Source organism: Oryzias latipes, chromosome 13, assembly GCF_053564925.1.
Source record: "Oryzias latipes strain Hd-rR chromosome 13, Olatipes_Hd-rR_3.1".
Lineage (NCBI taxonomy): Eukaryota > Metazoa > Chordata > Actinopteri > Beloniformes > Adrianichthyidae > Oryzias > Oryzias latipes.
The window spans coordinates 14,609,211-14,632,122 of NC_136249.1; the positions used below are offsets into that span (position 1 = coordinate 14,609,211).

The 22,912-nt window shown below is 39.5% G+C and overlaps 1 protein-coding gene and 1 long non-coding RNA gene across 4 annotated transcripts in view; both read left to right on the forward strand.

Moving 5' to 3' along the window:
- Positions 1-5,132: 5,132 nt before the first annotated feature.
- Positions 5,133-22,912, forward strand: part of grm5b (glutamate receptor, metabotropic 5b) — an 81,844-nt gene continuing 64,064 nt past the window's right edge. The window contains exons 1-6 of one of the 3 annotated variants that reach the window (XM_011482838.4): positions 5,133-5,403; positions 9,984-10,467; positions 10,762-11,202; positions 11,921-12,035; positions 21,184-21,258; positions 22,707-22,881. In XM_011482838.4, coding sequence (XP_011481140.1) covers positions 10,312-10,467; positions 10,762-11,202; positions 11,921-12,035; positions 21,184-21,258; positions 22,707-22,881 — 962 coding nt within the window. In that variant the 5' untranslated portion in view covers positions 5,133-5,403; positions 9,984-10,311. Of the gene's footprint in view, positions 5,404-5,453; positions 6,001-9,983; positions 10,468-10,761; positions 11,203-11,920; positions 12,036-21,183; positions 21,259-22,706; positions 22,882-22,912 lie in introns of those variants that run through there. The other 2 variants (XM_020708385.3, XM_078956512.1) reach the window with 2 other exon arrangements.
- LOC144996816 (uncharacterized) lies at positions 14,182-15,021 on the forward strand. Its single transcript, XR_013659621.1, has 2 exons — positions 14,182-14,756; positions 14,859-15,021. It is a non-coding gene; the product is annotated as an uncharacterized LOC144996816 (long non-coding RNA).

Sequence of the window (22,912 nt, forward strand, 5' to 3'; positions counted from 1 at the left end):
CAGTTTAGGGGGGCCGGACCAAACATGGAGGCGGCCCGGATCTGTAGTTTGCCCACCCCAGGTCCAGGGTACCCGGGATGGGTACTGTTGGGCAATTGGGTCCAGACGGGTTCCAAATTGCGCCACGCTGTTGAAATTGCACTGCTGCCAGACCTTTGCGCCACACCGGTCGCTCATATTGCACTGCAGGACCTCAGATTGCGTCTGTTCCATTGACTTGACTTTGAAACTGGCCGCCTCTGCCGTGCATATCTTGTTCGGTGCTTAACCGTTACCCGTAATCCTGAACTTCACCCTACCTCTGGGTCTGTGTGGACAAGAAAAAAGTTCAGCACTGGCTTCACTCATACCAGATGCACCTTGCAGAAAGGGGTGAACGAGGAGGGAGCTACTTAGTTCAGCACCAATGGTTACACCCATTCAGAGGAGATTTTGGCAACAGATGCTTCAGATAAACATGAAATAAGCTTTTTAAGACACTTAGTTGTGGAATTTTGGTTAAAACCTTCATAATCTTATTAGAACACCGCTGGGAATGATTTGGTTTAACCCTTGTGTGGTGTTCATATTGTTGTTACTCAGCCAGTGTTCGTGGGTCTGGTGGACCCGTTGCATGTTGTGGTTTTTAATGCCTCACAATCAAACACTTTGATGTTAAAATACTCGACAGATGTTTACCTCATCCAATTACAATCAGTATATTTGGTTGATATTTGCCCTTTACCTTTGTTAGATCACATTCATAACTCATTATTTAAAACGTGATAAAGAAAATCAATTAAAATCAAGATATGAGTGGAAACAAATTTTCAAGTGAAGCAAGGGATTTCAAACCTCCGGCCTTTATTTATTTGAACACAGAAACTGAACCCATTCAGGTGCACAACACAAGCTGAACACATAGAGTAAACCTATTAGTCAAGACAACACATCAGCCCCATTGAACACATGGCCTTCTAGCCACTAGCCTATACAACACATGGTCCTGGCTGCTGACGGCCTGGTCCTGTGGCTGGGTGCTGATGGCTTCGTTTTGGAACTGGCTGATGCTTAATCTGAATGGTAAATTGTAAATGGCATATACTTATATAGCGCCTTTCTTCCTACAAGGACAAAGCGCTTTACAGTCACAGACCCATTCACCCAGTCACACACACATTCACTCACTGGTGGCGGCTCCGCTGCCAAACACAGGTGCCTGCCTACCACCAGAGGCAAGGTGGGGTTCAGTGTCTTGCCCAAGGACACTTCGACTCATGGGCGTGCAAGGCGGGAATCGAACCTGCAATATTACGATCATGGGTCGACCGCCCTACCGCTGCACCACGGCTGCCCCAATCTAATCATCTTCTTCAGAGTCACTGTCAGACTCTGAATTTTCAGAAATGTGATCCTCTAATTCTGAAACCTCCTCTTCTGAATCGTCTCCCTCTACATCATCATCAAAAACGTCTCTCTCTTCTAAAATCAATTCCAGGGCCCTCTGCGCAGAAAGTCTTTTGGCCATTTTGATCAGTTGTGATAAGAAACCACACTGGCAAAGCTATATTTATAGTGTCCCGCCTCCAATTTGTAGCAGATAAAGAGCGAGATATTAAAGATTCCCGCAAGAAAGTCAAATGGTCAAATGTGCGGGAGAACGAGAGCAAACAGAGTTGATGCTTGAATTATTCTAACAATGTTGCAACCTTGTGTGGGAACCGCAGGTGCAGAAACAGAACTCACATTTACAGTGAATCTTTCTCTCTCTGCCACTCTCTCTCTCTCTTTCTCACTGGTCACACACACACACATACACACCTACACACACCCACACACACACACACAGCAGGCCCAGACAGGTGGAGGACAGAGTGTAGGTACATAAAACATCAATTTCCACACTTCTATTAGCCCCGGGTCCAGTGGACCCGAACATCTTATATGTAATAGAAATGTGTTGGGGGGGTATACGGTGTGTGGTCATTAAAAATGTATTCTGATATCTGTTCTTCACAGAAAATGAGCCAAGGCCAGTGAGTCTGAGTTTGAAAAATTAATTAATTGTATCATTTTTCTTTTGAAAAAAAATGAAAACGGGTCCCACAGACCCGAACACCACATAAGGGTTAAAGAACGTTCCAAGGGGGACTTTAAGTAACAGTGGATGGGTTATGTTAGCGTATATCCACTCTGACATGTTTATTTCTCAGTAAATTGACACCAGAGTTTCTTTAGTTAATTATATTTATCAAGTTTGAAAGCTCACCCCAAGTTTGGTGAGCCCTCGTCTGTTTAAGAATGAACTCCTTTGTGGTTCACTTTAGAGTAAATCCAATAAAATGTCCATAAACCAATGAAACAGAAGCAAACTAAAGGGAAAAGACACACTTTGCATTACAAGAATAAGATAAACAATCTGCCAAGTTAATTTTATAAAAAAGTTGGAAAATGTCTTGAACTAGTTGGAGGTGCAGACATGTTTCAGCACATGCCATGAGGTATTGGGATATTCATGCATTTTACCGGCCTGGTTGGAGCTTTTTAAGTTGGTTAACTGCATATATTTTCCAGGTGAATTGGTTTGTTTCAACAACTAACCACAAAACACTGAAAACACTTGAGCTCAAGCTTTAGTTTGAATGGCTGTTGTGGTCGCTCCTGTTTTATTCTCAGGCATGGTCACATCATTCAACACCGTTCCAAGGTCTAAAGAACGGTACAGTTGGGCTCTGAGCGCTAAACATGAAAGAGTTCACTGTTGCTTGAAAATATATACATTGCATGATATGCAACCTACCAGCCCTGTGCAGTGTTCCATCGTTTTAACGTGGGAATTTTTTTTTCCGGAATCTGTTTTTTTGGGAACATTTTTTCTTACCGCAAAAGAGGGTCTAAGCAAGGGCAGGGATGCCCAGTTTGGTTTAGTCTATTTAGTTAGTTCAGTTTAGAATTTTTCCATTGAGTTCTATGTATTCATGATCCTTTTGATTTTAAGTTTACTTTACAATTACCGGTACGAAGCTCATTGAGACGATTGTTGTTGTGATTTTGGACTAAATAAATAATATTGAATTGAATTACATTATAGGAATAACCTGCAATAGTGAAAAATGCAAAATAGAATTTTTAGGTTTAACTCAAAGGCTGCAAAACTCCTTACTACAGAATTTATAGATTTTTCTCAGACAGACATGAACATTTTTACACTATTCTCTCTTTCTTAAACTCTCAAAGTTCAGACCTTTGTAAAAAAAAAAAAAGGTCCAAAATTATAGAATCCTGTCAGCAAAGGCAAACCAAGCCAGTTAAGGCGTATTCGTTTATCAACCTTTATTGGTTATATTAACAAAGACTGCAGGACTATTCCAAGGTAGAGCACAATTACTTATATCCTTTTTTTAAATTAGTTTTTCACTGCGTTAAAAAAATCAGAATAATCAATTAAATCTTTATTTTAAAAATGAATGATTCTGTGAAGAAAATTCACTATCTGAGTCAAGACACCATTGAAAGAGTAATGTGATAAAGACAAACAAGTCTGTTTCTTTGCAGTGCCCAAAATATCTTGTTGTTGCTGTCAGTTTACAGGCTTTTTGCTGGATGGAAGAGTGGGTTTCAATCGTATTTCTATTGATTTTTTTTTTTAACCTTTGATGATTTACACAGTGCAGCTCTTTTGTGTGGATTCTGAGTGAAGTTGTACAGGTTAATGGGTCTGTTGGTCTTACAACATTATGACGCTTCAAATGTTATCGATCTTCTCCACTGAGTCATTATCTCAGCACACACTGTCACCTCTGCTGTAGTTTTGATCAGTAAAGAAAAAATTAGTCTACTCTTGGTTGGTTTTGAAACCAGACATTAAACCATAAATAATAAAATGAATTAAGATACAATATTGTACCTGTTTTTGTAAGTATTGCTTTCTTGACTCAAAGAAAAGAAAAGGAAAAGATCTGGACCAACTCTTTTTTATTCTGAATAACCTCCTGTAGACCACCTTTTCAACAATTCTCTACTATTTCAAGAAAAAATCATCATTGAGAAGCAGGTGGCAACAAGGTGGACTTTCTTTGAGTTAAACTTTTGTCTCCTGCTCTTTGAAGGATGTTCAATTAAAATAAAAGGACCTGAAAGTCAATTATGTATGGGATCGTATAGTTTTAATAATTTCGTTTGATTTTTTTTTACACAAATTTCTTTTTTCACGTTTTGTGTATTTCCGCAGTCACAGTCACACAAGGTTCGAGTTTCTAATCTTACACAGCTGTTCTTATTTAAATTAATCCTCCTCAGTATATTTAGATGTCTAGTTTTCACCTCATTCTTGTCATGTCATTTAGCCAAAAAAATACAACTCTTACTCCAAACTATAGTACAGTTTCTTGATTACAATGTTTGTCTATTCTAATTTCTGTAGACTCATTCATTCATGTTCTTCCATTTTATCCCTGTCAGGGTCACAGGGCTGCTGGAGCCTATCCCAGCATGGCAAAGGCAGGGTACCCCCTGGACAAGCTGCCAGTCTGTCGCAGGGTCACACATGTCACATACCCATGCACTCTCACATTCACACCTATGAACAATTTGAGGTGACCAATTAACCTATGAAGCATGTTTTTGGACAGTGGGAGGAAGCTGGAGTCCCTGGAGAGAACCCACGCATGCATGGGGAGAACATGCAAACCTCACACAGAAAGGTCCCCCATTCTGCTTCAAGTCCCCCAGTTGGGACTTGAACCAGGGGCCTTCTTGCTGTGAGGCAAGAGTGCTAACCACAGCGCCACCGTGCCACCAGCTTCAAATGATGATAACTGGATTAAGAAAACAAGTTGTTGCTTAACAGAAAGTGAAAAAAGTGAATAATGATTCAAAAATTGTCAGTTTGATCATGCTTAGAGTATAGGCTTACAGTGTATTCATAAAGTAGTACAAAACACCACTCCTGTTTTTAGGTTGGTCTACTTTTAGGCTGATATCTACTTGCTTGAAGATACTAGCTGAGTGAAATGTTGGCAAAAGAACCTGAAGGAGCAACAGATACAAAGCAAGCAGCACACAGAGGAATGGAAGTTAAACAGTAAAGAGTCTGTTTTGGTGAAAAAAGATGGGGAGCAGCAGCATCAGAAGAAGAAGTGGAGTCTAGAAAAAGAGGATATGCTTGAGATGAAAAGGAGGGAGATGCGATGAGAGGAGGAGGAGGAGGAGCAGAGGGCTGGGATGAAGGAGAGAGGTGTTTGGAGAGAGGCTCAGGTGTGCGTGACTGGAAAACGGAGGAAGCAGCTCAGAGATGAGCAGCAGCGTCTCTGGCTGTTTGACATTGGACTATCAGTGGTCTCTTTTCTCCGTGGTGGAAACACGCATCACTGTTACGAAGCGAGGGGGCCGCAAGTGACTCAGAGACATTGAGATTCCAATAAGGTAAGAAAAGAAAGGCATATCTTACGCAGCAGCAGCAGAGATGCTCCCCGTGTCCTGACGCAGAGTCAAAATTGATTTTTATCACTTATTTCACACTTTTCTGTCTCTGAAAGTGATGTTTGCTGCAATTCATCACTGAATGTTGGGGTGATGCCTGCAGCCCGTGTAGATGAGGCGGGGATGAATGGGAGAGAGACGGTTGTACCAGTTGGACGGAGGGGGCTTAAAGCGCAGCCTCTCATCCCCGCATTTCAGAGGGTGCCTCTTTCAGGTTTTTTGCACCACGATTTAGTTGGAGTACATCGCAGGCGGGTGCGCAGAAAAAAGGCGGACTTTCCTTCCGTTTTGCGGTTGACGGATGCAGCGCTGCGCCAGCGTTTCTCCTTGGAAGAGGAAGGAGCAGGTTCGTCAGGGATGAATTTCGGGTTTAGATTAGAAAAATGTCACAACGGTCCCCTTATTAGTTCAACTTAAAATGGATGCGTTGGGAAGCGGCAGAAGACAGGATGAGGGTGCTGGAAACACTGATGGCAGAGGACCGGCGGTGCCTGCTGCCAGCTCCACCGGCGTCCAAACGGTGCAGGATATTGATTTAAGGTCAGAGCTCGTTGGGGTAGTATTAATGCATGCGTCGCTGTCACATTTTGTCTGATGCATTTGCTGCAGGTAGCCTCCTCTCGTCACTAGTGTATTGGCATGCAGTATTATTGATTGTGATTCGGATCCTGCTCTCCCCAGAGGCGTCGTTACAAAGACAAACGCTGTTTAGAACTGGTGCGTAATCTGGAAGTTCAGATCAGTTCTTCTTTTTCTTCTTCTTTTTTTCTTTCTTTTTTTTTAAATTATTTTTTTAATAGATAAAGACTCGTGTAGGCAGGGGTGTCTCTAAATCCGTTACGGCCTGATCAACTACCGGCCACCCAAGTGCCCCCCCAGAAATCCGCCCCTGTAGTACAGAACATGAGAAAAAAATTATAAAAATGAAAATTTAAACCAACAACTTTGCAAAGCTTTGCCAACAATTTTAGAAATCGAGTTAAAAAATGTATGACTATTTAAAAAAAAGATTTGTTATATTTTAAATCATAATCTATTTCCTACTAGTTTTATTTTGATGAAGCCTTTCTTAATTAACCCTTTAACACCAGAGCTTTGGCTCCAGTGTTTACATTCTTTCGACTATCGTAAATCTTCAACCGTTTAAGCAAATAACGTAATAGCAAAGGATTCTGAAGCGGAGAAAAGCAGCCTTGCACTGATATGCAAAACGTTGCAGTTGTAAAGTGTTTACTTAAACAATGTAAGCTGGTTGTCGCAGAGAAAAGTGGCTTTGTGCTGTTATGCAACAACTTTTAATATGGTGCAAAACTGAAATGATAATTAGCTTTTTTCTGGATCAGAATCAGCCAATTGAAATTATAAACTGACCAATCAGATGCCTCACTAAAAATAGGTGGTGTCCGCTGGCCCTAACATTCAACATTTAAAAGTTTGATTGACTGATTTTGTGTTGTCCACTTTCAACTGGTAGGGGAGTTGCCTTCCAACCATCTTACTCTTGATTGGCGACAATAGTTGCCATGGAAACATTGACTCAGAACGCCTCAGACCGATAACTGCTTACTGACATTGTTTGGTTCTAACATGGCAGCGTCCGCATTGTGGAAAAATGGAGAACGAATTCACTTCATTTGGTTGGAGCTGGAAGTAAACCATTTTAAATGGGTGAAATCACATTTGCTCAGTCCAGTTCTCTTTCACAGTCAGTGACATTGATGCACACTGAATTTTCCCAGGGAATTCCAAAATATTTTGGAATTGAAGATTTGGACACCTACCCCCAAAAAAATCAAATTCCTGATATAGTCCCCGAAGTAGTGGGGGAATTTGGACAATTCCCTAGCCTTTGTCAAATCACATCTAATACATCGAAAAGAACAATTAATAAGCTTTATTTAAAAATGTATTCTGTGTTTACTTTTATATTAACTCTGTTTTCATTGTAGAATATTCTTTTTATTCTCTTAAATATTGAATCAAAAAGACACAGGTCCTTAATTTTAATATATTTTTTTTCATAACTTGTTTTTCAATGATTGCATCAACCAGATTTCAGATAAATGTGTTGGATTTCAGAATAAGGGTTGTGTGTTACACATTCCTGTGAATCAGTTCCCACTAAAAGACATTTTCTATGCACCAATGTGTTCCCTATGAGGATTTTTTAGAAATAAATAAAAAACGTTTTAAAGTATTCAAGCCTTCTTCTATCCACTATTCAAAGAGTTAAGAGCAAGAAATTTAGAATATATAAAATATCTGATGATCAAGATCTGTTTTTCTATTTATCCATGCCTTCTTGTTCTCAAATACAGGGTATGGTTTAATTCTCAACCTGTAAAACCACCTCCCAAAGGTCATTAAACATTTATATGTTCATTAAAACAGCACACAAACGAAAGCTTTTAAATCCACTTCCAAACTGACTTGGATGCAAAGCGCAGATATTACCAAATTAAACAATTTCCATTTTTCAATGCTTCACTTTAATCTAAATTTTTGGAGAAAAGGCTTCAATTATTGTACTTTTTAAAACCAGGACATTATTTATAACAGTTTTTTTAAAGCACCATGTTTGGGGAAGAGATCCGTTCTCTCTGCTTTGTTCTGCATGGCCAACACACATTTGTGTTTGTAATTATTGGCAGAGCAGGGGGGCGAGGTCAGGAGCTTTCAGAACAGATTGGATTTGGCCATTTCACTGTCTTAGCAGTGAAATGTGCAAAAAAAGAGAAACAACATAATTTCTGTGTGCTGTGGGGGGGTTCGAACACAAGTGTGCATCCAAAATCTACCTTTGACTATTCATAGCTTTATTCTGAAAAATGACAGAGAAAAGCATGCAGCACTGAGAGCCATTCAAACATGAATCCACCCACACACTGCCATGCTTTTAAGAGAGGATGGTTCTTCTATAAACGTGTGGATGGGAGTGATTCTCATTAAGTCTGACAAACAGTTGCATCATTAAGTGAGACAGGGTGTCTGCATGGGCTGAAGCTTAGTCTCAGTCGATGTGTTCATTATTGGATTGTCAGTCACCTCTTTGACAGAATGACACACCTGTTAAAGGTGGTCAGGGGAACACAGTCAAGCGCTGCCTTGTGTTTTGATTGATGTTGCCTTTTTCATCTCTGCATATTTAGCTTCGATTTTACTTTTCCTTCCTTATCTCTTTTTCCATCAGATTGGCATTGTGTCTTTGATTCTTTTTTTTGCGACCCTATGATTTCCTGTGCTTCCCACTGACTGTATATGAGAACTAAGTTTACACCGCCCTCACCAATAGGTATTCTGGTGGCCACTTCCAATGAATAGTCTATGTAAACTCACCTGAAAACGCGTTTAGGGCTTCAGCATTCAAAACCTTTGCCTTCAGATGTAGCTAAACGAAAGTCTTTATGTCCATTTTCGGGCTCTATGTACGAAACATGTAGTCATTGAATGCGTGTTGCAAGTTAAACCAGGCCAAACTGTGACCAAAGTGTTTGAAAATTGATGATAGAGGAAAAATTATTAATGCAATTGTGTGACACCAAGTCTTTATATTGGAATAAAGCTGTGAAAGAAAAGCCTGGAGAAAAGTCATTCACCAGATTTCCATTGCTTCAATGTGTGTTCAAGAACCTGTGTTTAGCGTATTCTAAAATGTGTGTCAAATGTCAGGTAGCTTTGCAGATGACTCCCCATTTTGATCCACTTACTCTGCTTCATTTCCTTGAAGTGTTACATATTTCTTTCACAAATCATCCTCTTATTTATTCACATTTTCTGCTTTTTTGCTGCCAAAGAAATAATCTGCTTTTAAAATAAGTTTAAAGCACACACAAATTGTGGCCTGTGGACGTCGTACGGCAGGTCTTATACAGCCTTGCAAACAAATTAAATTGCGCGACTAACAATGTGCAAAGGCTCCTTTTAAAGACACCCCCCTAATCTTCTATTAAAGTAATACAATTAAAGCTGTGTCAATAGACTACCCAGAAGCTTGATGCAGTTGACTTACGGGGAGAACACTTGGGGTTGGCCTTTTAGTGTGGTGACAAATTTTTTTCCTCTTTTCATTAACTCTTTTAATTATGAAGAAACAAAACAATAAATTAACAGTTTGTTCTATATAATGTGATTTGTGTTTCAGATTTATAAAGCTTTTCTTAATTCTACTTACATTGTTGTGGGGGGGTTGCAATATTGATGTTGCATTATTGATAGTATCACAGTGATGTACGGCTATTCTTTTGGAAGAGGAAGAAACGTGTGCAAATCTGGGCCAAAGTTTCCAGAGCATCAATAGATGCACTACAAACAGTCCACAGACAGAACACAAGTGTTGAGCATCAACTAAATGTGCTGCTTGCTGTGCGTCACAGAAGAGCGTGCAGCTCATGAACAGACTCTTGCATTCTTTTTCTAAGCTGTGTAACTGTTTTATTATGGATCTAAAACTCTAAGCCCATACTGATCCTTTTACTTTTCTAATGTACTTTTTTTGATTCTAAAAAAGTCTTTTATGCTTACAGGTTTATGTAAACCTCCTCTCTGTCACCTGTTACTGTGGAGACCGTCTCAGCTTTGTAATTGGAGGAGCTTGGATTACATTCAGCCAATGAGTCTGAGCCCGGAATTTCTTTTGAATTGTTCATGTTGCACTGCTACACCTGTCTCAGCTGCTGCACCCTAACACCAGGCTGAAGAGGAATGCACTGAAACACAATTTTTTTTAAGTTGTCGGATGTGCCACCTGCTTTTGCTATGGGAGGGAAAACTGCTTTTCGGACAAGTGGCTTCCAGTGACGGCTCGGCCCCGGCAATCTGAGATCCTCTTTTTTATCAAGTCAGCGGATCAAGATGATGCTTTGGCTGTTGCTGGTTTTGTGTGTTTGGGTTGGACCTGAGGAAGCTACTTCTGCTCAGTCCAGTGAAAGGCGAGTGGTAGCACACATCCCCGGAGACGTCATCATCGGAGCCTTGTTCTCTGTTCATCATCAGCCGCCTGCTGACAAGGTGATTTAGTGTTTTTGTGTCTCTTTGCTATGTTTTGATTTTTAAACTTTGAAAACAAAACGTTATTTTGTTGTTACAGCAATGACAATGTCTTAATGTTGCAAGAGGAGAAAGCCTTTAAAAAAAAAAAGTTATGAATGTTTAAGAGTTAGAAGCTAAAATCTTGGTTACCTATTGGTTTCAACTTTTTTATTTTTATTTTCCTCTTATAAATGGACAAAATTATATTAGAAGACAATAACTATTAAGTGGTCAATTATTTGATCTAAATCTTCTGAATCTTTGGCTTTTCAGGTACATGAGCGCAAATGTGGTGCTGTGAGGGAGCAGTATGGAATTCAGAGGGTGGAGGCCATGATGCACACGCTGGATCGCATCAACGCAGATCAACACATTCTGCCCAACATCAGTCTGGGCTGTGAGATCCGGGACTCATGCTGGAACTCGGCCGTAGCTCTGGAGCAGAGCATCGAGTTCATACGGGACTCGCTGGTCTCTTCCGATGAGGCTGAGGAGTGGGGTGCGGGAGGAGCCTGGGGAGGAGGAGGAGGAGGTGGCACAACAACGATGAAATGCACAGACCCTGCCGCAACTCCAATGCGAGGGAAGAAACCAATTGTGGGATTGATTGGGCCAGGATCGAGCTCTGTGGCCATTCAGGTCCAGAACCTGTTGCAGCTGTTCAACATACCACAGATTGCCTACTCTGCCACCAGTATGGACCTCAGTGATAAGGTGGGCTGACTCCCTATAAAGAGAGGCACAAAAGATACAGAGACAGTTAAAGACCCACTCTGATCATCTTTTGATCTATTGTTAAAGCATTCCTGGTGACCTTTTAATTATGATTACGTCGTTTTTAGCTAAAATTATAAAAACCTGTGTCGTTTTCTAGGACATAGTTTCTGCAGAGTGGCAGCAGTTCATTAGATATTCACCTCTGAACTGTTTGCAGGACTGTTGGTGTGAAGTAAGCCCACTCCCATGTCCTATCATCCATCTGTTTACATGCTCCCCCACAAGCTTACAGCCCCTCACACCCCCAACCAAACGCGAGCAGTTCAACAAAAATGGTGAGCAATATTTGACCCAGATACCAGCTCAGATGAGAAAAACCCCAAGGATCAATTGTCTGCAAGCGAATGCATCAGAATGGAGCGGAGCATATTTTCTGTGTCACAACAATGATCTTTTTCAAACCGCATCTTTTTCATCTGCTACTGAATCGCAACGATTTAAATAAATAAACAGAAATGCAATTTTAAGCTACATTTTTCTAATATATATCTTCCATCAAATAAAGAAATGCTGCCACAACCCGTTTAAAACATCAAAACATTTTCATCAGAGTAGGTCTTTAAAGAGAAAATTGCTTTACTAAATGTGTATGTTACTATGTGACAAAGCAAAAATACTTCTTACATTCATCTGTCCTTTGTCTTTACGCTTTCAGAGCCTTTACAAATATTTTATGCGGGTGGTGCCCTCTGATGCTCAGCAGGCACGAGCCATGGTAGACATTGTGAAGAGATACAACTGGAGCTATGTGTCTGCCATCCACAGTGAAGGTACGAGGACACTTCTCTAAACTCCAATCTGCATACAAATACGTGCTTTTGGTTCATTTTCTTCCCTCTGAATTACAGTTATGGGTACTTACTTTTAGTATTTTTTTTTGCAGTTATGTCATAGTAGAAAAACAACTCAATTACACATAAGTAAAAACTGTCTTTTTAAGAGAATGCAGCTTCTTCCAAAATATGACCAGAAAGAAAAACTAAAGCTGTCTTTTATAAAAACCCAACATTTAATGTTACAAATATAACAGGGGAGTTTCAGGACAGCAGAAACACTACAGTACAGAGAGGAGCAGATTCAGCACAGATTTGTTTCCAGCTTATGAAGGCAAAATCGTTTAATTGGAAATATTTCAGCAGGATTGAAGCTGGCTACAGGCCAAAGAGCTGCTGTTGCTGGGATCCAAAAACAAGGAAGTAGATCAGTAGGTCATGATTGGAGGACAGTTGTGGCAGAGAGGTTTTGCTGCGTCAGTGAAGTGGAGCTTTTAAAAGTAAATTTCAAAGTGAACCATCAATAAAGAAAGACAGAAAACATACAGCTCTGATACCAAGTGTTTGTATTAACCCATGTTATGCTGCCACTGGGTGTACAATTCAGTTCAAAGGTAAAAAGGTCAAAAGGTAAAGGTGGAGGTGGAAGTGGCAAAGACCAGATAAAGACTTTTACAAAAGGCTGGACACAAAAGAGGGAGAGATACATCTGTACAGGTGAGACAGAGAAACAGAGATAGAAGGACATGCAGCAGGTTAGAATGATCAAGGACAGAAATGTTGACAGGTTCCACAAGTGTGATGGACAGATGGAAGGAGAGCTGTGAAGAACTGTGCAACGAGAAAAATGTTAGCGAAGAAAGAGGTGGTGGTGTCTGTGGATCAGGAAGTAGCAAAGATCAGTGAGGATGAAGTGGGGAAAGGCATTGAAAAGGATGAAGTGTGGAAAGAAAGTTGGTTCTGACAATGAACTGTACCTGTGGAACAATAGATGTTCTTCTGACTGCTGGTAAACTTCCTCAGACTGTTTTAATGTTTTCTTTGTCAGTGCTCTCTTTCTGCTTCTCTGTGTTCTTGATTCCTTGGTGCTCTGTCAGAGTCAGAATGTGTCTCCTGAGATTCCTTCTGTTAGGCATCTGTACATCCTTCTTGTGCTTTTGTTGGTTTTAGATCAATTTTTCTATTTTTAAATCATATTCGATCATTTGCTGGTTAGAATCAACGGTAGGGGTTGGGACATAGTTGTCTCTTTTCTTCCTTTTGACCCTTTAATGAGCTGGTGACCTTGAAAATTCCAAGAAGATTTAGTTTAAGGTATTTTTTTTTCTTCAAACCCATCACAGTCTCTCTGCTTTTATATTTTTGTTGTAACAAGCGTCTTGTGTACAATGATAATAAAGAATTCTGATGCTGAAAAACATTTTGGATAGTTAGTCTGTTATAAAACACATGTTAGTGAACATGTAATGAGTAAACTATTACTCGAAGTTCATCAGTAATGCCTTACACTAACTTGTTACAGCAAAGAGTAACATTTAACTGTAATAGATTACTTTTGTAATGAGTTAATCTCATGTGTGATGGGTCTGGGTGATTTCTTTTGCATTTGTCTGTATCAACGCCTTCCTGCATTTGTCCTATGTTTTTGAACTAAGTTATGTCAATTTTTCTCTTGTGTTAGACTGTTTTGTTCCTCATGCAGTGTCTACTCAGTCAGTCATAACACTGAGGGAAGACACTGCTGAACATCAGACAGTTCAGCCTCACATGCTGCAATTTCTATGGTTCCTCAGCAAAATGATTGTTTTACTGAATGTGGAACATTTGCACAGTTTATGAACATGAAAAAAACAAGCGTTTTTGCAGACACAATGCTAGCCTTCATTTTAGAAACCAAACCTTTCTTGGTGTCAGAGAATCCTGCTAAACCAAAGTTAAGGGATTTAAAGCATCAGATGAGGAAAAAGTGTTGGGCTGTGCACAAATTCCCTCTCTACTCCCAAAACCCGTTCCAAACTATAGTGCAGGACCATCTAGTGCCCTGGATTGAAACACCATGCTCACTAATATTTTTTTTAAACGGCAAATATGATGTCACAGATTTGCCAAAGTAAAGACGTAATAATTATGAACAGTTATAAAGACTATTTATGAATCCATTGTGTTGTGATGATGAAAACATGACAAATCATTCAAATGCAATGCATTGTGGTATATATTCACCAATCTAGTGAGCAAGGATGCAAACTGTTTTTTTGCAGAGACTTCTGGGAAATTTTCAGGGAACTGGATCGTGGAATTGTTTATTCCGATGTGTATATTAAGCATTGAGTGGTGAGGGAATCTGGACCTGACCAAGATTGTTGTTGTTTGTTAACTTTTTTCTTACAGGTGTTTCATATTGATTTGTAAGAAACTGCTGCTCTCACAGTAAAGAGCTTTCACACCAAAGACATGCCTGTTTGAAAGTGTGTATGTGCCTGATTTGCTACTCATGTGACATGAAACCCATTTACTGACTGGAAAACAACATTATATCGAGCAAAAAAGAAGAACATTTTGTACTTTTCAGTGCCTTATTGTCAGGTCAGAGCCCGTTGAGCAGAAAATCAGTCACCTGCTTGGTTTGCAAACCATAACTGAAACCTCATTTTTTACATTCCAGCATCAAAAGGGGGAGGATTTATTAAGCACCTTGGTGTTCATATGAGACCTTCTGTGAGTAACAAGAAAATGGTTATTCTCATTATTAGAAACCTAGGATCCTTCACTGCAATCTTTGCAAGTGCTTGGCAGCAAAGGTCTTTCTGTTCTTTGCAGGCTGCTGGGTTAACCTTGCAGCTGATCTTCAAGGTTGAATCCTGGCCTCTCAGAAACTGTGTAGCAGCAGCAGCAGCAGCAGCAGCAGCAGCAGCAGAAGAGAGAAGAGAGAACTGTCAACACAAAACAAGAACAGTAAAGATTAGTTTAGGGGAAAAAAAAACGACATTTATGGAGAGTGATGTAGATTCCAGAAGTACGTGTGTGAGTGTATGTGTGCTTTCATGCAGGAGGGGGGCTGGGATAAATAAAAGTACATGCAAAATGGACAAAATAGAAATATTAGAAATGGCTTATTGAGAGACTCATTAATTTCCTGCATTAACATTTTACATCTGGAGGGAAAATATGCTAAAAATTGATATACACAAAACTGAATAATACATGTAATATCAGAACAGTAATTAGGCTAAACGAATGAAACACTCCCACAGACGGCTGGAATACAGTGAGTGCAACACCCTCATTGGGAAGAGCCATCATGCATGAATGATTTCTATGCAGTGATTATGTCAATCCTCTCACTTTTTCAGTTCAAACTCGTATTTCTCTAAATTCAGGAGGAGGGCCAAGTAGAAATGATTGTTCAGCCCATTTTTTGTGCAGTTTGTAATGGATTTGTTAAAGATTACTGTGGATAACAAGGACATTTGAATGAGTAGGAATATTTTTTTTTCTAGAAATCTAGAATGGACTGATGATTAACACAAACCTTTCTTAATGAAGTTTCAAATTTCATTGTGAGGCATTGATGTGTTTTTGGAGTGATAACATTTTAGCATTTTTTCTGAACAAGAGGACTTGTCTTTGACATCTGGTATTTTCCCAGAACTCCTGAAAACAGCTGTAATCAAACCCCTCAGAAAAAGGGAACATATATATAAGACACATATGAGCAACTACAAGCAGATGTCAAACCTGCAAGTAATAAAATTGAAAAAGCTGTTTTATGTCAGTTAAATAAGATAGTCAGTTGAGTAAGCTTTAATGTCTTCCAGTCAGGCTTCAGACAGCAGCACAGCCCTGAGATGGTTCTGGGCAAAGTGACTAGTGACATGTTTGAATACAGACAGCAGAAATATGTCAGTGCTTGTTTTATTAGATCTCAGTGCTGCATTTAATACTGTTAACCATATTACTCAAACAACAGGAAAACTGTATGGGTCTCTCTGGACCAGTACTGAACTGATTCAAACCTACTTGGGAAACATGAAGTATTTTGTATCATTTGGTAACTTCACATCTGAGTCAACAGAAATTATATGTGGGGTTTTCCAAGGCTCCTTCCTGGAGCCACTTCTGTTTAACATCTAAATGCTCCCACTGACGCAGATAATTAAGATTAACAAAATTAGTTACCATAGCAACTAGAGGTTCCACATTTCTTGATTTAAAACCAAACCTTATGATAAACCATTGAACTGAGTCTTGGAGAAAGTTTGTCATTGCATCCCTCTGCTTGTATGTTTTCTTTGAAAGTATATGTTTTTTTTCGGAATTTTTTGTTTTTTGTTGTTGTTCCTGGCCAAACCATACGAGACACTCTCACTTCCTGATGTCCAGCTGTGACAAATCATTTATTGAACCAAAACAAAGCTATGACCCAAAAACCAAGGTTTGAACCAAATCATGGGGAAAGGGAATCCCTAGAAACTGCAGATGTCACCAGGATGATAGCAGGGGAAAGAAGCCCTATACAGGCTTTTGGTTGAAGCATTGAAGATATTAATGACTGGATGTAGCACAACCTACTTCAGCTAAACAAAACTTAGATTATTTTCTTTGGGAATAAAGAGAAACCGTTGGAGATTGTTACACAGGTTCAATCTATCATCTAAAAACCACCTATCAGGCCAGATACTTGGTTTAGTGATGGACACAGACCTATAATTTGATAGACACATTTAGGCAGTCACAAAACCAGCCATCATCTTAACCCATAAGAACCTAGACCCATATTTCCTGAAAAATTAAATAATGTTGAATACACCACAAACCAAAGGGACGACTAAACCTTTTTTAATATTTTTCTGTTACACTGATGTCACCAAGGGTTCTTAACGGTTTAGATTATTTCAAGGATTATACATCTAATGTTCAAGCAGGACTTGAAAAAACTAGTTTGTGCTTTCATCTTTAGTCAACTTGACTACTGTAACAGTGTTTTACAGGACTACCAAAAAAAATTCCACTAGGAAACTGCTGTCTATTCAAAACTTCCACAAAAAGTAAACCACATCAGTTCAGGTCTGAGGTCTTTCCATTGGCTGCCTGTCTCCCAGAGGATAGACTTTAAAGTTCTGTTACTGGTTTATAAAGCTTTGAATGATTTGGCACCAAAAAACATGACAGACCTCCTGACCCAATATTTATCAAACAAACCTCTCCGGTCATCTGGATCCAGGCTTTTGTCAGTTCCTAGAGTCCAAACCAAACATGGAGAAGCTGCGTTCAGCTTCTGTGCTCCACAGATCTGGAACAGACTTCCAGAAAGCCTTACATTATCTGAAACACTCAGTTTATTTAAATCCAGGTTAAAGACTCACCTGTTCTCAGCTGCATTAGCTTTGTTTTTATTCAAAAGTTGACATCCTCACTGTTACTTTAAGGTTTGAGTACAGTTATTTTTTTTACTGTCTTCAAATTTGTACTTTGATGGTCACTCCTTAAATATATTATTAATTTTTTTTAAAGTTATTTTTATGTAAAGCACTTTGAATTGTATTTGTCAGCAAACTTGCATTGGTTGTTGAGGGAGAAGCATACCCAGATGGTTTTGGTCTAGAGGAAGAGCATTCTATAACCATCACTCTGTCTGCCATTTCTGTTTGTAACAGACATTATGGGATGGAAAGAGGTCACACAGATCAGATACTATATACAATAGATGGAAGCAAAGATGCTTTAGAACCTGACATGAACTGTGACTCATAAATGTACACAGTTCATAAAGGCTGTCAGAAGAGTTGAAGTGGTGAAAAAACCTTTAGCAACAGAAACACTGGAAACATTACCAATTCTTAATGTTTTGTGTATTAGTGTTTTACATACATTTATTAAAAGAAAAGGTTTACAGATCGACTTTTTTTTCAGTAATTCATTTTCTTTTTAGTCAAGAAGCACGAAGAAAATAAAGTTAGAGCAGTTTTACTGTTTGACAATTTATGGTCACTTGTTATTCAGTAAGGCAATGCTTTACAGTATTCAGTATTCAGTATTCAGTATTCAGTAGGTATAAGATGAGTTGGTATTTCTGTGTCATTTTTCCTGTGCCTTCGTCATTATGTCATGTTCCCTTAATTTAACTCACTTTGGTTGAGCTCAGTTTGTTTTATCGATGCAAACTTTGACATATGTCATCCATTCCCACATACTCTAACAGGCTATGATCAATCTTTCAATAGAGGAAATGCACCCACGCCAATGTTCCATCATCGTCATCCTGTAACTGCGAAACACCCCCTATAGCAAGCTACAGAAACATAATTATGATGTACTCATTAATTAAAATCTCCTCATGGTGACAGGGATCCCTGTCAAGGCTATTTTTGGTCTTTATTCTAAAAAAAATAATGGAGAAAAACCCAGGAGTATAAAAAATACTTACAATTTAAGGTAAATAGTAGATGTGATTTAACCAATTGTTAAATTCACCCGATGTGGTACAAAAAGACGTGTTTTTATTTAATTCCAATTAAATACATAAAATAACAAAAACTCAAGAAGCAAAGCTGCATCATAATCCTCAAATACCATTTTGTCAACGTCAAAAAGAGGGACCTGCACTAAAATTCAACGACTTAAATTTCAGTACATAGACTAAGAAGCTCACGAAGCCATTATGGCTGATGGTTTTTGGTCACCAAATTTACATACTGTATAAAGCAAACAAGTTGACAGTTTACTTTGCACTGCCAGGTACCCTTTTGATTCTCGAAATGTCTATTCTTTGGTAAGTTTTTCAAAAAAGTAAAATCTTCAGCGTATTTTTAACAACTTTAGCTTTTAGTATCAAAACATCAAACTCCTTAATGGGATTCAAAGTCCGCCTTTAGTTTTTCTCACTTGTGTGATGTTTGAAATTATGGGTTGTCTTGTGCTCCTACAAAATCAATTTAAATAAAAGCTTTAAAGATGTCCAAACTTCTCTTAGTTAGAAAAATCTTTTAAACTTTAAACAGTTTAGAAGTGATATTTACAGCAGGTAAATTGATTCAGGTAACTATTAGTCTTCACTACAGAACATGTTGTTCTGTTTTTTTTTTGCTTATGTTTTTATCTACTTTTCTAGTTTCTAAAATTATTTGAATTGCTTCACCTTATTTTACTGTAGACGGCCTTCAGCTAATTTAACCTCCACTGTTTGTTTTCAACATCATCTGTCAATCCACTACTGAGCCCGGGAACTGACGGATTATGGACATCCATGGAGTGGATAGACACATTCTGCCTATTTTAAACTTTATTTTTAACTTCCACGTCCTTTGTTTTTGTTGCAGCTTTATATAGAAATCAGCCAATTTCTTGAAAGTTTGGGCTGTAACTTGAGCTTCTGAATTTAATTTAGTGCTTCATCATCTTCAGACCCTAAAATGCCTCGACGAAGACCAAAAGGTGCAGCTGCACAGCAAATTTTCTTCACCTGCACTTCTTTTTTATTTTTTACACCTCTGTTGTCCTTAAGTCACAACATTAGGAAGTCACTTCAATGTGGAAATGCTTGAAAAGAGTATGCTAGAACAATTTTTAATTCAGAAAACAGCCATGCATTGCCTTGTTTTGTTAAGATAAAAATGTGATATCAGACTAAAAGTTCTCCTTTACTTGAGTGCAGATATTTACAGAGTACAGAAATTAAGCCCAGAAGCATTGCTTTCCAATCTTTTTTTTTACATTGTCAGTTTCTATGGTTAGTTTCAGTGTATCCTGCTGTCTGCGTTAGCAAATCCAAGTTATCAAATTGGACTGAAAAACTCTTCAGACCTAGCATGCACATTTTGAGTAATATTAAGGAAAAAAAATGACGTAAAACAAATAAAGAAGAGTCAAATTTAAAGAAGCTGTGAACGTCAGTGGAATTGGGGGAAAAAGCCAAAGTGCTTAACGCCTCGTGCACGTGGCAGTTTGCATCAAGATGCTGTTTAATGTTTGCGGGTTAGAGAAATGTAATGTGCTCAGAAGGAACAGAAGGATTTCTTTTCACCATGTAGTCCACTTAGTGTATTTTACTTGCTGCCTTTTTGTTTTTCCCGTGAATTTTAATCTTTTAGTGGTTTTATTACACATATTTATTGTAGCAATTTTTTGTTGTGATTTTGACCTGTTACTGAAACCAGTTTGGGTTTGCAGCCAGACTCCCACCATGATCGATGCTTTATCTTGGCATTGGCGCTCATGGGGGAGGGTGGCGTTGGGTTGCGGATGAGAGCGAAATTGTGTTTGTGGGGCAGTGTGTAGCCGTGACGCTGAGCACACAGACAGAGCGTTTGTGTTGCAGAGTGAAGCAGAGCTGTGTGGCAGAGGCTCCCTTACACAGATCCCTGTTGAATCCAGTGTGAGGTAACCCACAAGCTTTATTGATTTTTGGTCACGGCAGCACTATGAGCGTGTACGTGTGCATGTATTTTAGAGGACACGAGGGAGGGATGGTCTGCACCATCTGTCTACTGCTCTTCTCACTAAGACACTAATTACAGGACTTTACACCTCCCTCATCACTGGCCTGACTGCACTCTTAGAAATAGAAGCATTGGGGGGGGGGGGCTTGTCTGCTCTTTGTGCATGCCGCCCGCCCCTGCACTTCTTAACCACTAAGGTCTCCTACTATTTCTTTGTGGACTTGTCTTGGATGTCTTTAGGCACCGCCTTCTTTTATCGTCAGAACAGACGGGATGATTTAGAAGCTAATTACATCTCGTTAATGCATCAGATCTAAAACAATCAATTATTATTAGTTTATTTTATTTTTTTTGCTACACTGAGACTGAAAGATGTAAAATGGGGGAGGGTATTGAGATGTGGGGAATCCTATCATCATTGCTGCCAGTGTTCACAACTTTACACACATTTGCATAAATTCCAGGTCACCCACTTTCTCTGGCAAAAGACTGAGGAACCACAGTGGGAGTCTTTTTTTTTTAAACTCACTTAAGTCACTGCTTTGAATCATTTTTTGCAGGATGTAGAGACAGGCTCCCTGACCTCTCATGATTGGAAAGCAGTTTGTTTATGTTCCAGCCCTCTTGTTATTCACAGAATGTGGCAAAAGATAAAATAACAATTACTTTTATGAAGGCTTTTTTTGACTGTTTGTATGGCTTTTCAGGAAACTATGGCGAGAGTGGGATGGAGGCATTCAAGGACATGGCAGCCAAGGAAGGCATCTGTATTGCTCACTCAGGTAAGAGCAGCAGATGTTTAAGTAATTCCTTACAAATGCAACGACTTTTATCTGAATAATTTCTAATTAATATTTTCACAGGAAATGAATCAATTTAAGCAAATACAAGACTCATAATTGGTCAGGCATATTGTTATGTAAAGCTTGAAGGGGACGTCTCATGTTCCTCACTAGCCTCATGATGTCATTCTGAGGCAATGAGTTCCACAAGTGCTACATGCAGTTCTGCTAGATCACTTGGGGTACCGTCATCCAGTCTCTGCTTCAGCTGGTTCCAGATGTGCTCTATGGCCTTCAGGTCTGGGGTCATTTCTGGTCAAACCATTTGAGAGACTCGTACTTCCTGAAGTCCAACTGTGACAATTCTGGCACAATGAGTGGAGCATTTTAGTCCATGAACAGAAAGTTAGGGGTGTGCTGGTGGAATTGGGGACCATCTACAATAACCAATCAGTTTTTAAGTGATGTCTGCCCAGACTGTTGCACTGTTGCACTACTGACGCAACACAGGAGGCTATAGACCATTCCTACATTGTCCAGGTCACATGGTCTTGTACTGCAAACGTTCACACCGCTGTCTTGGTGTCAGTGGAGTCACCTGCAACAGTCGTCTGGTGTTCAAGTCAAAGCGGTGGAGCCAGTTGTCAATAGTTAGTGGGGAAACTCACATCCTTCACATCTGGTAAACGGGGCTGCAGCTGTGTGGCGTTTGCTAAACCATGTCTGTGTGCAGAGGTCCTTAGGTACTGGTCATGTGTTCTGTCATTTGCACGGCTCCACTCAGGGGTCTGTCACAAACTCTGCCAGTAGTTCTGTGTCTTGATGTAAGTCTGCTGATGACACTTTGAGACTCACAAGTTCACCTGCAACATCTGGCTGTCTACTACCAACCTAAAGGCGCTGTGACCAGGTGGTGCTGCTGGTCTATTAAACAACGTCATGTGGTCATGGCTGTTTGAATGATGAACTTGGAATGACTTACTGGAAAAAAAACAGCTTTTTATTTCCACAGAATGTTGAAATTGTTGACACATTGAAAATGTTTTAATTTTAGATTTTTCTGATTTTGGCCCCAAAAAGTAAACACACACTGAACATAGTTTAGACTGTTATGTGGAATACCCAAAATGAGGTGTGTTTGTCACCCTAATACAATTGCCTACTCATCCTGAAAATCTGTGAAATGTAACAAACACTGTGCGTACAACATCCACGACATTTCACAATATCCCTAACGTATTGTAAATTATGTGTTAGCCTCTTTTCTCAAACTTCTCCCCAAATTCTGTGAAGAGCGGTGAAAAGCTGCTGAATTTTATTGACCTGCCTCTGAAATTTGAATATTTAATGTCAAACAGCAGCTCACAAAATAAAGGACATCAACCACAAAGAAAAGTAATCAAACTAGTGGGTCACAGACGTGTGTTTGTCTGACATGTTTGCCTCAGGCAAAATCTGGAGCAACGCCGGAGAGCAGAGCTTTGATCGCCTGCTGGAGAGGCTGAGAGCGCACCTGCCCAAGGCGAGAGTGGTGGCATGCTTCTGTGAAGGCATGACTGTCCGCAACATCCTCATGGCCATGAGACGTCAGGGACTCGTGGGGGAGTTCCTACTCATCGGCAGGTCAGTGGGCTACAGGGGAACCTTCTGTTGA